Genomic DNA, 14,412 nt, shown 5'->3' with positions numbered 1-14,412 from the left:
CTGGACCATTAGGATCTGCTGCTCACTGAGGTCCGCTGGCATGAGAGAAAAATTATCAGGGCTTTCTTTCAAGTGCCAATCCCACTCTCCCCGAGTCCTCTCATCGGGCTGGCCAGCCCGGCAGGCAGGTTAGCCTGAAGAGCAAGGGCATTAGCCCAGGACGGGTAAGACTCCCCATTGGGGGGGGGGCAACCTAAGATATGGCACACCCTTGAGTAGGGCTCCTCCTGTTGTTCAAAAATAAATAAAAAATAAAAGTAAAAGGGGCAGATGTTGGGGTTCAGCCTTGGCCTTGAGGGGGAAGGGCAGAGGAGAGCGCTCCTGAGACACCGCCCTTCCCCCCAGCCCTGGGGGAATGCGGAAGCGGGCCACAATTCTCTGGGTCCTGAACCAGAAGAACTGGCTTTGCGACCAGCCCCCCAACTTTTTGCCAGCCCATGTGCTCCCCATTCTCGCGGGCTTTGCCCCTGGGGTGGTGCTATCCAGGTGACGTTAGCTCATGAGGGGGTCTTATGACAAGCTCGCCAGCCTATTGCCAGCTCTTGGTCAATCACCCCTTTTCTGGTCACCCCTACTATATCAACTGTTAGCCACTCCCTTATTAAATCAGATTTGCTCTTGAAGCTGTCTCCGAGACTCCGCGTACACCTGGCTTTCTTCACGGGTAAGGAGGGAGGATAAGTGATCTCGTACGGCCGCGTGCACTTGAGGTCTTTCCTGAGCCCCCCACTCCACTCTAGCCTTACCTGCGGGTCGGGTGACCAGGGGAGAGGGTGAGAAAGGGAGCGATTAGAGTAGAATGGAGCCTGACCCCCCATGCCAGGGGAGGCGACCGGAGCCCGGCATTTCCAGGGGAGAGGGTGAGAAAGGGAGCGATTACAGTAGAGTAGAGCCTGACCCTCTATGCCAGGGGAGGCAACCCGAGCCCGGCCCTGAGACAGGAAAGGGCTCCTTCCAGTATGCCTGGGTCTTGGGTAAGCTCAAAGCTGAGCAAGAGGGTTGGGAATGTGGCTTAGTGGTAGAGTGCTTGCCTGGCATGCATGAAGCCTTGGGTTCGTTTCCTCAGTACCACATCAAACAGAAAAGGCTGGAAGAGGCGCTGTGGCTCAAGTGGTCAAGCCAAAAGAAGCTTAGGGATAGTGCCCAGGCCCTGAGTTCAAGCCCCAGGACTAGCAAAAAAAAAAAAAAAAAAAAAGCTGAGCATGAATGCAGTGTCACTAGGGACATCTCCCTGGATATTTGAGACCATCAAATCTCATGTGATTGATGGAAAATAGGAACTTCACCTAAAGCACTTACCTCCCCCCGACAGCCATATCTTAGAACTGTCCATCTCCCCTCCCCTTCCCCTTGACCAAATGCACCAGCAGTCTTGCAAGAGAGCCAGGTCTGATACTGAACTCCTCAGTCAAAATAACACTTCTCACCCACCCCACCTCCATCTTACCCTGCTTTCATCTGCCCCCAAACCCTGACTTCACTTTTCTGCCTAATATTTAAAGAGCCCTAGTTGTAAGGGGGTGTGCCATTTCCCCTTCCGCCATGCTGAAGGAGACTTGGGAACCCTTCCCGGGCTTCCCTCCTGAATGAAGCTGGTTGGTCTGCTGAGTTTGCTTTCTGCCCTTCTTTTGTTCTGATGCCCTCCTGATTCAGTTTCCTTATAGTGATAGCCATTGGTGCCCCAGAACACAGAAATCTTAATTCACCACTTTTAATTCACCAGGTATGTCTCTGGACTTCTCTAAGTCAATAAAAACAGGATATACACAACAAACACTGAAGTAGTTACAAGCATACATTTAGAAATCTCTGTTCACGTTGAGAGCTCTCGACTCCCTTTTCTCAATCACTGAAAGGTTCAAAGGGGGTAAAAAATTAGAAAGATTTAAAGTGATTGAGGAACATGTTATGGAAATGTGTGAGGAGCACTTCACACTTGACATTTAGCAACTTCCCTGCTTCACCATGAGGAGTCACTTGGAAATGAATAGCTCTGGAGGAAGTGTGTTTACTTACTGTGCTTGAGCTTAGGACAGGGTATATTAGAGAGAACTATGGAGCTAGCTGTTCTCCTCATGGTCTTCTGCCTAGGCTACAGGCACATTCCTGGTTAACTGGCCATGCAACAGAACGCACCATGTCACTGGAAGGAAGAGGGGTGTGAGCAAGAAGCTCTCAGCCATAGAGACAGGGTAGGAAGCTGGGTGCTCCCAGCCTGAGAGCAGAAGTAGAGTGTACTAGAGCGAGAGTGGGGTCTTCCCTGTGGTTCTCAACTGTTGTGAACGGGAAGTTGACACTGGACTTCCATTTCTTGGCCATATTTAGACCTTTCAGTGGCAAAATGCTCCTCAGTTTGCTACTAAGAGCAACAGCTGTCATTTGGAAAAGCTGCGGAAAATGGTAGGTCGCTGCAAGTATGGGTATTTGGACAATATAAAGAGTCTTTCAATCCATGAATGTGGGATATCTTTCCATTTTCTTGACTCTTCTTCAGTGCTTTCCATCAGTGTTTGAGAGTTTTTATTGTGTAGAACTTTTACCACTTTGGTTATAGTTGCTGACAAATATATTTTAATGGTATTAATGATTAAATTAGTTTAAAATTTTTCCTTGGTTTATTGCTAAGGCATGAAAATGCAGCTGATTTATTCCTGTTGATTTTGTATCCTGTAACTTCACTGAATACTTCTAACAGGTTTTTGAAGTTGTCTTTAAGGCTTTCTATATAAAGATTACATCATCAGCAAACTGGTTATTTCAATTCTTTCTTACTTGGCTAACTTATTTTTTGTTTATTTATTTTCGCCTCATTGACATGGCCAGGACTGTGTTTAAGAAAATGGATAAAAGCACAGTGCCTATGTGCCTCTGATCATATAAAATAACACTTATTGAAGTGAACTAAAAAAGAAAAAAGGAAAAAGAATGAGACCAAAAAGCCAGAAGTAGAGCTGTGGTAGAGCACAAACCTTGAGCAAAAAACTTCAGGGTCAGTGCCTGGGCCCGAGTTCAAGCCCCAGAACTGGCATTAACAAAAGGGTGAGCATGGGAATTCTTTTCCCTTTACTAATCATGGAGCAAAAGCTTGCATTTTTTTCTCTGATGAATATAATGTTAGCTATAGGTTGACATAAGGCCTTTAATTGTGTTGAAGTAATTCTTTCTACACCTAATTCATTGAGCTAAAAAACTTTATTTAACATGTGTATTACAGAAAACATATATAAGCAAAGAATAAAGTATTATTGCCACAAGCAATTCAATTGGACTTGACTGTCTAGGTCTTCCACGTAAAGATTTTTTTTATCATGAAAAGATATTGAATTTTGTAAAATGCCTTTTCTCCATTTGCTGAGATGATCTTAGGGTTTTTTTGGTCCATAATTCTGTTAATATTGTGTGTCACATTTATTGGTATGCATAATATGAACCACCTTTGTATCCAGAGCTAAATCCTACTTGATCCATGGTGAATGACACTTTTTCAAATTAATGTTTACTTTTCTATTAACCAATAAAGTCTATACTTTTTATGTAGTACAGGACTATAATTTGGTATACAATGTGTATACAATGTATAATGATTAAATCTTTTTCTTTTTTTTTTTGCCAGTCCAGGGGCTTGGACTCAAGGCCTGAGCACTGTCCCTGGCTTCTTTTTGCTCAAGGCTAGCACTCTGCCACTTGAGCCACAGTGCCACTCCTGGCCATTTTCTGTATATGTGGTTCTGGGGAATTGAACCCAGGGCTTCATGTATATGAGGCTGAAGCACTCTGGCCACTAGGCCATATTCCCAGCCCCTGATTAAATCTTTTAAACTCTTCCTTGGTACATATTTGAAATGCATAATTGATTTCAGACACTAGTTAATCTACTATATCAGAGGCACTTTTCCTCCAACTATTAGTTGGTCTCATTATCCATTCTTCTAATCTCCTTCCCTTTTGCCTTTTCCTGTCTCTACTGACCTCATTCTACTCTGCATCTTTATATGATCAACTTTTAAAACTTCCACAATGAAAAAGTACATGTAGCATTTGCCTTTCTGTGTTTGGTCTACTCCACTTAGTACAATGTCCTTCAGTTCCAACCATGTTGCCACAAATGCCAGCACTTTATCCTTTTTATGACTGAATACTATTCAGTTGTATATATATATATATATATATATATATATATATATATATATATATATATATATATATTCCCATTTTTTAAAGCCATTTTTCCACCCATGGACTCTTGATTTCATAACTTGGTTTTGCAAATACTACTACAATAAACTTGAATGCAGGTATCTCTGATGCAACAATTTCATTTCCTTTGGCTATATATCCAACAATGAGATTACTAGATCATATGTACTTGTCTCCCTATGGACCCATGTCTTATATTTTGCCCAAATAAACTTCCCTCCTACCAAACTGATTTGGTCTGTCTTAACATTGTTAGATTTAACAAATACAAAACACGTGATGAAGAGCTAATTTGGAATGTCAGCTTAACAAATAATTTTAGTATAACTGTCACTTGCGTTGCACTAGGAAATTCATATGCAAAATTATAATGGAACATTGTTTATTTTCTGTATTTCTTCCTCCATGTCTATCTCAGGAACTCTGATTTCTTATAAGACTTTCTGATTATTTTTTAGGCCATAGGCTAATTCAATCAACTAATTTTCAAGACTCAGTTAATAGGTGCAACTAGATTAAATTTTAAACCAAAAGGCTGGCCTGATCAAATAAATTTAAAGCACTGTAGGCTCTTTAATCTTTTAGGAGCACTGAAGTAATGACATACACTGTTTCTGACTGTGGATTCAACAGTTAAAGGGTAATGGGGACTATGAAGACATTCACTAAGGGTCTTACGATAGATGGTATCAGAAAAATGACTTTGTTAATTCAAGGTTATCCATGGTCATATTTGCTTCTCAGGAAACCAAGAACTGATATGGTCTATGTGGGACCTCCAGAAAAAGACTTATAGCATCTGTTTCATCAGTTGAGCACTGAAAAGGTACATGCTAGCAGCTGGGGTTGCCCCAGGAATGACTGCAAGCAAAATAACCCTGCCCCTGTTCCAGACAAACCCCTGTGATCATTCAAGTGTGCCCGCTTAGGTGAGTGTGTCAGAAGGCAAATAGAGGGCAGAATATGAGAGTATGAGGCCTTGGAATGCGTTTCCTCAACCTGTTGCTCAGCACCTCAGACAAACCCTTTCCTTCTTCTAGATCTCAGTGCTCTCATCCATGAACTGACAGGACTTGGGAGTATCCTCTGGAAGGCTCGTTTTTTAAAAATATAGTTTTTATTGTTATTGTAGAGCTGATATACAGAGGGGTTACATTTACATGAGTCAGGTAAAGAGTACAATTCTCTTTGAAGCATGTCTCCCCTTCCCTCATTGTCTCTCAATTTTTTCCTCCCATCCCCACCTACAGGATGTACACAGTTCATTTTCCACATAGTGTCTCCTGTGTATTGCTGTTGTCTTTGTTTACCCTTGGTTCTGCCTTTTCAGTGCCCCCCCCCACCCCCGCCTCTTACCCATCCAGATACAAACAAACTACCAGCACAACCATATTTATTGCAGCATTGTTTACCAGGGCCAAGATATGGAATCAACGCCAGTGCCCCTCAGTGGACACATGAATCAAGAAAATGTGGCTATATATATGCAGTAGAATTCTATTCATCTACCAGACTGATATTGTACCACTCATAAGGAAATAGAAAGACTTGGAAAAAATTGTATTAAGTGAAGGAAGCCAGAGTCAAAGAGACATATGTTACATGGTTTCCTTCATTTGTGGTAACTAGAGTGTGCCTATAAATCTAGAAGACTCTTCTGCACACATTGTGTTCCTTCTCTCGATTGTGCATAACTCTTGCCCCATCTTGTTCTCTCTCACTGGTGGCTTCTTCTCCACAGGGCCACCTTTTCCTGGAGGAACAGAGCTCTCCTGCTGCTTCTCTTCCTCTCCTTGGAGCAGACATCTGCATCACAGAGCAACAAAATCAAACGTGGGTTCCAGAAGGCTCTGGCCTTTCTTTTTCGGGAGGCTGTCTTGGGAACAGAGAAGTAGACATGAGGCGGGGGCTAGTTCTGTCTGAGGCCACTGCTGCTGGCTGGATTCAGAGACACAGAAGACTACTCTGGTTCACCATTTCCTCCAAATTATTTACCAGTTTCCCATCATATGTGTCTTCCAGGTTTAATGTTTTCATATTGGTAAGTCACCAGGCAGAAGCCTGAGAGAAGAGATGAGTGAGAAACATAGTGTAATCATTGAGAGGAGCGATGGGGTACAGTCAGGTGCTGACTTGGTATAAGGTATATATGTAGTAAAGAGGGAGAGGAAGAGAAGATGGGTTTGGGGAGAGATTTAGGAGATAGAATTGATCAGAATCCTTGATGGACAGGATGCCAGGGTTAATGAAAAAAAGGGAATCAGTCTCTGGATTTTAACACTGAAAATGTTGGTGCCAAAGGTCAAGATTGGGAGCAGAGCATAAGGAGGTGTGATTTAGTCCTGGAGCGACCCTAGTTCTGTTTTAAACAGAGGTAATGAGATACCTGGATTTTGTTGTTGTTGTTGGTTCTCAGGCAGTTGGAAATAAGGATTTTTTAAGCTTGGAATAGAGGGTAGGTTTGGAAGAAAATATGGGAATTGAGCTGGGATTGTGGGAGTAGATGAGATCTCCCAGAAAGTGTATATGCCCAGTAATGCGGGAGACAGATGAGATCAGAACTCTGAAAGCAGCCTCGGGAAGGGCAGAAGAACCCCTCTGGATGCATGTACCAGGGGAAAGACTACACACAAAGTGGCTAAGAAGATTCGGCCAGGGTACAAGGAGGGTTCTAAGTAAGATCTTTGTCATAGCATTCTAGACATCATCCAATTCATTCTTATGAACTGTGCTCTTTTTACAGAGCAGAGCCTTATAACACAGTTGAAGGAAGATATGTTCCCATGATTATTTACCTGGTTAATATTGGATCCAGGTTGCCAAGTCAGATCTGCCTGTTACATATGCTTCTTCTACCCCACCATTTCCTCCCTTCTTACAGGTCACACAGTTGCACTCAGGATGGTTTGCAAGCACACAGAAGTTAAGGACCAGTGTTAAGAGTCTTGATTTCTGTTTCCATGATATTTTCCACTACTCCTTAGTACCCTTTGGACAAAGTAGCTGATGGTAGAGAAGTTTAGCATACTAGCTTTCTGCTGGGCACTGGTGGCTCACCCCTGTAAAAATGACTCAGGAAGCTGAGATCTGAGGATTGTGCTTCAAAGCCAGCCTGGGCAGGAAAGTTCATGAGACTCTCATTTCCAATAAACTACAAACAAAAAGCCAGAGGTGACACAGTGGCTCCAAGTGTAGAGCACTAGCCTTGAGCACAAAGAGGCTCAGGGACAGTGCCCAGGCCCTGAATTCAAGCCCCAGGACTGGCAAAATGACAAATAATATAAAACAAAATGCTAGTTTTCAAGAAAAGGACTCCTCAATTTAAGGTGGAGGTCGTGTTCCCTATCTCATTCCATGCCTTGGAATCTGAGGTACATTTCTGTTGTGTTTTTGCTTGAGGCAAGAGGTTGTTTAATTACTTTTTCGTTAGAATACAGCACTAGTACAAAGGTGCTTTGTTTTGTGTTTTTGAGACAGGGTTTTACTATGTAGCCCAGGTTGACCTCAAACGTGAAATCTTCTTACCTCAGCCTCCTAAGTCCTAAATTTACAAGAGTATGCCACCACGTCAAACCGAAGATGTTTTTCCTTTAGTTCTAGCTGAACACCAATTTCTTGGCTCAGATCTATCCAGATAAGCCAAGAGTGATAAGAAACAGATTAGGCCCCTAAATATATTGCAGAATAAGAACTAAGAATTGAAGGTACAGGATGGGGCTGAGAGATTTGGTCTATTCACATTTGCCACGGGATGGGGAAGAGTCAAAGCTCACAAGGTACACGGGTTTATCCAAACATTTCCTTCTTGCAGAGAAAGAAGGAATGTGCCCCACGGAGCGATTTGAGTGTAGAACGAAAATTGTGGATCTGTGCAAGACAGATTACAACTGCAAAGGCTACCTGAAGTGCTGCCCTTTTGCCTGTGGGAGGCAGTGCATGGATCCGTATGTAGGTAATGACCCCTCGGCTGAGGTCGACCGTTCCTCTGTCCCCCCCCCCACCCCCCCCCCACTTCTTACACTAGCCAGAACTGACCAGCTGATAACCTGAGGCAGCAGGACAAAGAGGCCAGATTTCATGCTTTTCTCATTCTCTGATTTAATACTCCACCCACAAGTATAAATACTGAGTCAAGACCTGGTGAAAAATCAACTAGATGTTCATCTTCTTTAGTCCAACATTCATTCATTCGCCCATAACGAAGATCTTTTGCATGTTCATAATGGCATGCCAGGAGACAGCCACTGGTACTGAGGTTAAAAAAAAAAAATCAAACCTCAGCTAAGATGTTGAGTCATTTTTGCACTCTTTGATCTTTAAGGAGGTTTGTTTTCTCTCTCTCTCAGTATTTAGCATCTATTATAGATAGGAAACTGCATTCTGTAGCGGTTCATTTATTCCGTTATTTCTTCCACAAGTATCTGTTGTCAGTGAACTTTGGGCAAAGACGACAAGCAACACATTTCTAGGCGGCCACGTTGAGTTTAACTCATCACAGTGCTGGGGGCTCCGCTGGGGGCCATGGTGAGGCCTTGCTGTTAGAATCCACTGTAGTATTTGGGCATGGGCTGGATAATTTAGAGGGGATCTATGGAAGTGGGGGATCCCTTGGATTAGGTATTTTTAGAAGATGGGGCAATTCTTTGGCTGAATAGCTCAATCTTTTCTGAAGAAAGAGCAGCTAGAATGTGGATAGAGCTGTAGTAAAGTCACAAAGCTTAAGTCACTCATGTTAGCTGGGAGAAGGAGGTGTTTGCTATTCTATAAGTTTCATGGTTATTTTGTTTTTTTTCTTTTGGTCTCACTTTATCACAATCTTAGAGTGGCCTTGAATAATGTTGGTGTCCTACAAGAACTTGGATGCCCAACAGGCCAATCAGTGCCGGAGCCAGCCGGCAATGAAAAGGAATCCTGATTGAGGGGGCAAGGATAAAAGAGAAAGAAAAGATAGACAAGAGAAAAAAGACAAGAGACAAAGATGGGGTCCGGGAGGTCTGCAGCTCAAGACTGTAACTCAAGACTGCAGCCTCGTTTATTCTTAACTTCCAGCTTATATGCAGTTTAGAAACCAAGGAATAGCATAGGGTTACTAAAGTTCAAGAAAACAAAAAAGCTTTGAAGTTGGCAATACCAGCTGGCAGTAAAGACAAGATAAGGTTGGTTAGCATAAAACAGACTCTTGTGGACATAGTAAGACATCTCCAATTAGTGCTATCTTTCACTGTCGTTCAAGTAAACCATGTCCTTGCAGTTCCTTGAGATAACAATATAACCAGGTACCAGGATGAACTTGCTGTCGGCTCCCTACAAATCAATAGCAGACCTTAGTGATAGCAGGTCAGCTTTCGGACATGAGAGGTTGTGTCTTAGCTTGAGTCACTTTCAGCTTTTTTTTTTTTTTTTTTAAGTTTATTGGAGATAAGCGTCATATGGACTTTCCTGTCAGGGCCTTGGGTCTAACCATGATCCTCAGACCTCAGACCCCTGAGTAACTAGGATTACAGGTGTGAGACACCAGTACCTGCCTGAGGCTTGGGGATCTTTTATCGTTACCTTTTATGTTCTCCTCTCTTTGTCTCTCGCCTTCAGAACCCTGCATGCAACCCTTAAGCACAGGAAACTGTGAGAAGAATTTGAGCCGGTGGTATTTTGACTTTGAAAAATATCAATGCAAATCGTTTACCTACACTGGCTGCCTGGGAAATGCCAACAACTTCCTCAGCAGGGATGATTGCAAGGAGGCATGCATGTTACTTGGTAAGACCCCTATCACCAGCAGTGGGAGGGCCTAGTTTAGCCATAAATGGTACTTGAGTACGGTTTTGGACTCATCTTTGAGACTGACCTTTCTTGGTTCAAGTGATAGTGGTAGCTCTGTTATTCACTGGTTGGGAGGTGTTGGTCTAGTGATCTGCCTTTGTAAGTTTCAGTTTTCTTATCTATAACATGAGGATAATAACAGTATATACTTAATAGATTTGTCACGACCAAAAATGAGATCATATGGAAGTTTTGAGGCAGGGAAGTGAGCATTAAAAAAAAAAAGTGAGCAGAGAAGAGGCCTCTGGGATCCAGGCCCGAGATTGAAGTACTGAGCTGGGTTATTCCCTTGGAATGCTCATGCAAGGAAGTCTTGAAATGTGGGGGATAGGGGCAGAGAGAGGAGCCAAGGATAAAAAGCCTGATTCTAGCAGAAGTGGCACCCTGGCTCAAGTGGTAGAGTGCTAGCCTTGAGCAAAAAAAAGCCAGAGACAGTGCTCAGGCCCTGAGTCCAATCCCCAGAACTGGCACACACAAAAGAAGAGAGAAGAAAGGAAAGAAGGAAGGAAGGAAGGAAGGAAGGAAGGAAGGAAGGAAGGAAGCAAGGAAGGAAAAGAGGGAGGAAGGGAGGGAGGAAGGAAGGAAGGAAGGAAGGAGAAAAAAGAAGAAAGGAAGGAAACAAAGAAAGAGAGACAGTTAGCTTTGAATAGGAAGTAAAGGTAGTAAAGGTAGTAAAGGTGGTTTGCCGGAGTTCACATCTGCTCTCATTTTAGCCAAGAAAGGCCACTGCCCCATCTTCCCTTACGATGCTCGAAAGGAGTGTCCACTCCCATGTAAGAGTGACTACGACTGCCCTGAGAACGAGAAGTGTTGTGACTCCAAGTGTGGTTTTACTTGTGCCAAGATCTGGAAAGGTAAGGCCTATGGGTATGGCTCCAAAAATCTACTGGGTCTGTACCAAGAATGCCACGACAGCCCATGACAAGCAGAGGCAGGGAAGTCCCTCCTCCTTTCCCCCCTTTCCACAGACTCATTTCACAGTTCCCACTTCCATTCTCACATATGTATGTTGAGTATTCGGACTTCATTGGTTCCTTGTCCCTTTTTCATTCAAGTTTTCCCTCCCACGACCCCTCCCTATTCAAACTCACTTCAGCTTCTTGCTATTCATTTGTAAAATTGTCCATTGAATGTTCAAAGCTTTAATCCATGCATAGACTACACTTTAGTTAGCATAAATTGCGTGTATGTGCATTTGTCTCTGGGTATATTTATATGGGAGGTTGTATTTTGGGTCTAAAATCCACCTATGAGAGGAAATATGCATTACCTGGTTTAGTTCATTCAGTATTATATTTTCCAGATCCATTCATTTCCTTGCAAAAACTGTAATTCCATGCATTCTGATGGCTACATAAAATTCATATATATACATATATATGTTTATACATGTATGTGTGTGTACATGTGTGCCTGTACTGGGGCTTGAACTCAGGTCCTGCATGTGGTAATGTCTTCTGACACACACACACACACACACACACACACACACACACTTCACCATTAGGTATATTCCTAATCATTCCTATTCTGTAAGATGTGCTACGGAAAAGGCCAGTAGCAGATACTTTTGAGCTAGTCGTCAACTCTTTGAGTTTCAAAAGCTGGAGCTACAAACTTCTGCGTGTAGCCCTGGGGATTGCTGGTGCATTGAGGCACAGTGTAGCATAGAGGCGGGAGGCAAAGGTTTTCAACTGGCTTCAACGTTTCTGTTTTGGTGTGGCTCCCAATTTCTACAGTGTATGAGACAAGGAAGTTCTAGGTGCTGTCAGTCTCCACTAGTGCTTTGGGGGAAAATGGGGAATCTTTTCAGACTGCATAATTCCAGAACGACAAGAACTCTTCTGTTGTTAACTGTATATTCTCCACGTTTGTATCAAATGTGTCTTATTTTATTCCATCAAGTCAAAAAAGGTCTTTGCCCACGTAAGCCTCCGGTATGTAACAAGATTGATAAACCCAGGTGCATACAGGACAGTGACTGTCCACTGGAGGAGAAATGCTGCTCGCGTTGTGGCCTCAAGTGCTTTGAGCCCAGAAACTGAATGGTGAGTGGGAAATAGCATCACAATAACTAATGATGAGCAGTGACATGAAAAGCCACCACTTTTTTTTTTAATGTGTGCTGGTACTAGGGCTTCCTCTCTCTCTCTCTCTCTCTCTCTCTCTCTCTCTTGCTCTCTCTCTCTCTCTCTCTCTCTCTCTCTCTCTCTCTCTCTCTCTCTCTCTCTCTCGGCTGTGGCTCTACCAGATTTTGGTGGCTAATTGGAGATAAGAGTGTCACAAACTTTCTTGCCTGGGCTGGCTCCAAAGCGCAGTCCTCAGAACTCAGCCTCAGGTGGGAGCCACTGGTATCCAGCTTTGAAACCATCACCTTTCAAAAACGTATACTAAGAGGGTGATTAGCGATTTGATTCTGATTTTGACATTTGTTACCAAGCAATTGGTTTATTTGGAAGGATAACAGTTAATACTCATCAAGAGCTCTTGTATGTTGACAATGTCATGTTAATAGATAATTCTTCATCTTACACAGAGTAAAATAACGTAGACCACATTCTGAAGAAACCCCAGAAGTTACAAGAATAAGAGTATAGAAGATTCAGATTGGCTGCGGCATCCATTACTTTGAACTGCAAGAGATGAAGATTTCAACCTGAAGATTAACACTTGTAACTTCTGATTGATTGCATTTATGACTTGTAAATAAGGAGAATTAGGAATGCGTTATGAAGGGAGGCAGGAAAGGATTGGTAAAGGGAGACACTCTGTCAAGGAGGGGAAATGTTACTAATATCAAATTAAAGAATAAAAGGAGTTCCTATAGCAAACACCACCGGGGTGAAAGACTCATTAACTAAAGATGTTATCCTCTCAAAGAAGACCCCTTCTGACGACTCTCATGCAAGTTGGTTGCTTGGGAGCTGCTCATGAGACTGACAAGGAAGATTTATAAATGTCTCAGCAAGCCTCAGATGACAGTCCGCTTGGTGTTTTATCCTACCACACACATAGGCTTTCACAATGAGGTCTCCTGTTTTTGCCTGGAGCTAGCCTGGATTATAATCTCCCCATTTACACTGCCTGAATATCTGGAGCAATTTATGTGTACTACCATACTTAGCTTATTGGTTGAGAAGGGGATCTCTCTAACTTTTTGTCTAGGCTGGACTTGAATTGTGATCCTCCCAAATTCTGCCTTGCAAGTAGCTGGGATTACAAACATGAGCCACAGTGCCCAGCCTACTTTAAAAATACCCATTGAATCTGAAAATTATGATAAATCTGACTCTTCTTTCTTCTCCTTTAGTGACTTTGTTAGAAAACTATCTTCTATTACGTAGAAACTCTGGAATAAATTGAAAATAAAGACAATAAGGGCTGAGAGTGTAGACAGAGTATGTGCAAAGGCTATAGACAAAGTAATGGCATCTATTATTGAATAATCCCTTCTTTTAGTCAATGGCTCCTGCTGCCTAGACATTCCAGATTTTCACCATCTACTGCTGAGTCTGGGAGAATATAAAAGTAGGATGAGACATTTTGCTCACTAAATATTCTATGCCCTAGAGACTCTTTCTTCAATGAGAATATGAAATTAATGGTATAAGATTCCTGAAGAGGCTCTGTCTGTGATCCTAAATTTTGTGACCATGTAGTTGCTCACTAAAGAATAAGTTTATCTCATTTCTGTCATGTAAGAGAATTTGAAGAGCATTATTGATCACAATGGGGCAATACTTACTTAGAAAAGAAAAGGGGAACGAGCCTACAGGTAACATTTGTTCTTTGAAGACTCTCTCTCCTTCTTGCACACATGGATTAAGTGTTTGAGGTTACGGATTTGTGACTGTAGGCCCAAATTCTCTAGAACCCTCTTTCCAGTAGCTTCATTAGCCTCCCACAGTTAGACTCTTCTGTTACTCAGCTTGGACCATTTGTCACTCAGGTAGGGCTTGTTTTTTTGTTTTGTGTACTTCATACTTTCTCCTTAAAGAAAAGAGCAGAGGCTCCCTGTAATCTCCAACATACAGTCCTGCTCTCAAAGCAACATCACTGTGACAAACTCTCTCAGAAAACTATTCTTCGTCCAATTCCTTCCTAACACCTTACTCGGTGGCAACATGCTCATGATTTGGCCTGAGTCAAAGAAGGAGTGATGCAAAGGGAAGTCACAGGCTGAATGTTGGAAGAAACCGTGGGGGGGGGGGCAGGGGAGAGAGAGAGACAGGGAAAGAGAGAGAGAGAACAGAGATAACGGGAGACCTACAGAGGAGGGAGAGAACTAGTGATAAGCACTAAGAGACACAAAGAAACAGATAAGAGCTCAATAGAGACAGTGTCAGAGACCAAAGAAAGGGGGGGGGTTGCTTATTGGTGTGTGCATAACTCTTC

At 42.8% G+C, this 14,412-nt stretch overlaps 1 protein-coding gene across 2 annotated transcripts; it reads left to right on the top strand.

The window, feature by feature from the left end:
* The first annotated feature begins 2,096 nt into the window (after window positions 1–2,096).
* Window positions 2,097–13,104, top strand: Wfdc8 (WAP four-disulfide core domain 8). 2 transcript variants are annotated; one of them, XM_048347483.1, is made up of 8 exons: window positions 2,097–2,227; window positions 2,326–2,400; window positions 5,939–6,030; window positions 8,009–8,149; window positions 9,787–9,954; window positions 10,731–10,871; window positions 11,923–12,065; window positions 12,554–13,104. In XM_048347483.1, the coding sequence occupies exons 2-7, from the start codon at window positions 2,342–2,344 to the stop codon at window positions 12,060–12,062; spliced, it is 741 nt and encodes a 246-aa protein (XP_048203440.1). In that variant the 5' UTR covers window positions 2,097–2,227; window positions 2,326–2,341; the 3' UTR covers window positions 12,063–12,065; window positions 12,554–13,104. The 2 variants fall into 2 exon arrangements, with proteins under 2 accessions (XP_048203440.1, XP_048203439.1); XM_048347482.1 differs by having other exon boundaries at window positions 2,097–2,400.
* The last annotated feature ends 1,308 nt before the right edge of the window (window positions 13,105–14,412 follow it).

The sequence above is a fragment of the Perognathus longimembris genome, chromosome 6, assembly GCF_023159225.1.
Source record: "Perognathus longimembris pacificus isolate PPM17 chromosome 6, ASM2315922v1, whole genome shotgun sequence".
NCBI lineage: Eukaryota > Metazoa > Chordata > Mammalia > Rodentia > Heteromyidae > Perognathus > Perognathus longimembris.
The sequence above is the reverse complement of the archived record's forward strand: the minus strand, read 5'-3'. Positions and strand labels throughout refer to the sequence as shown.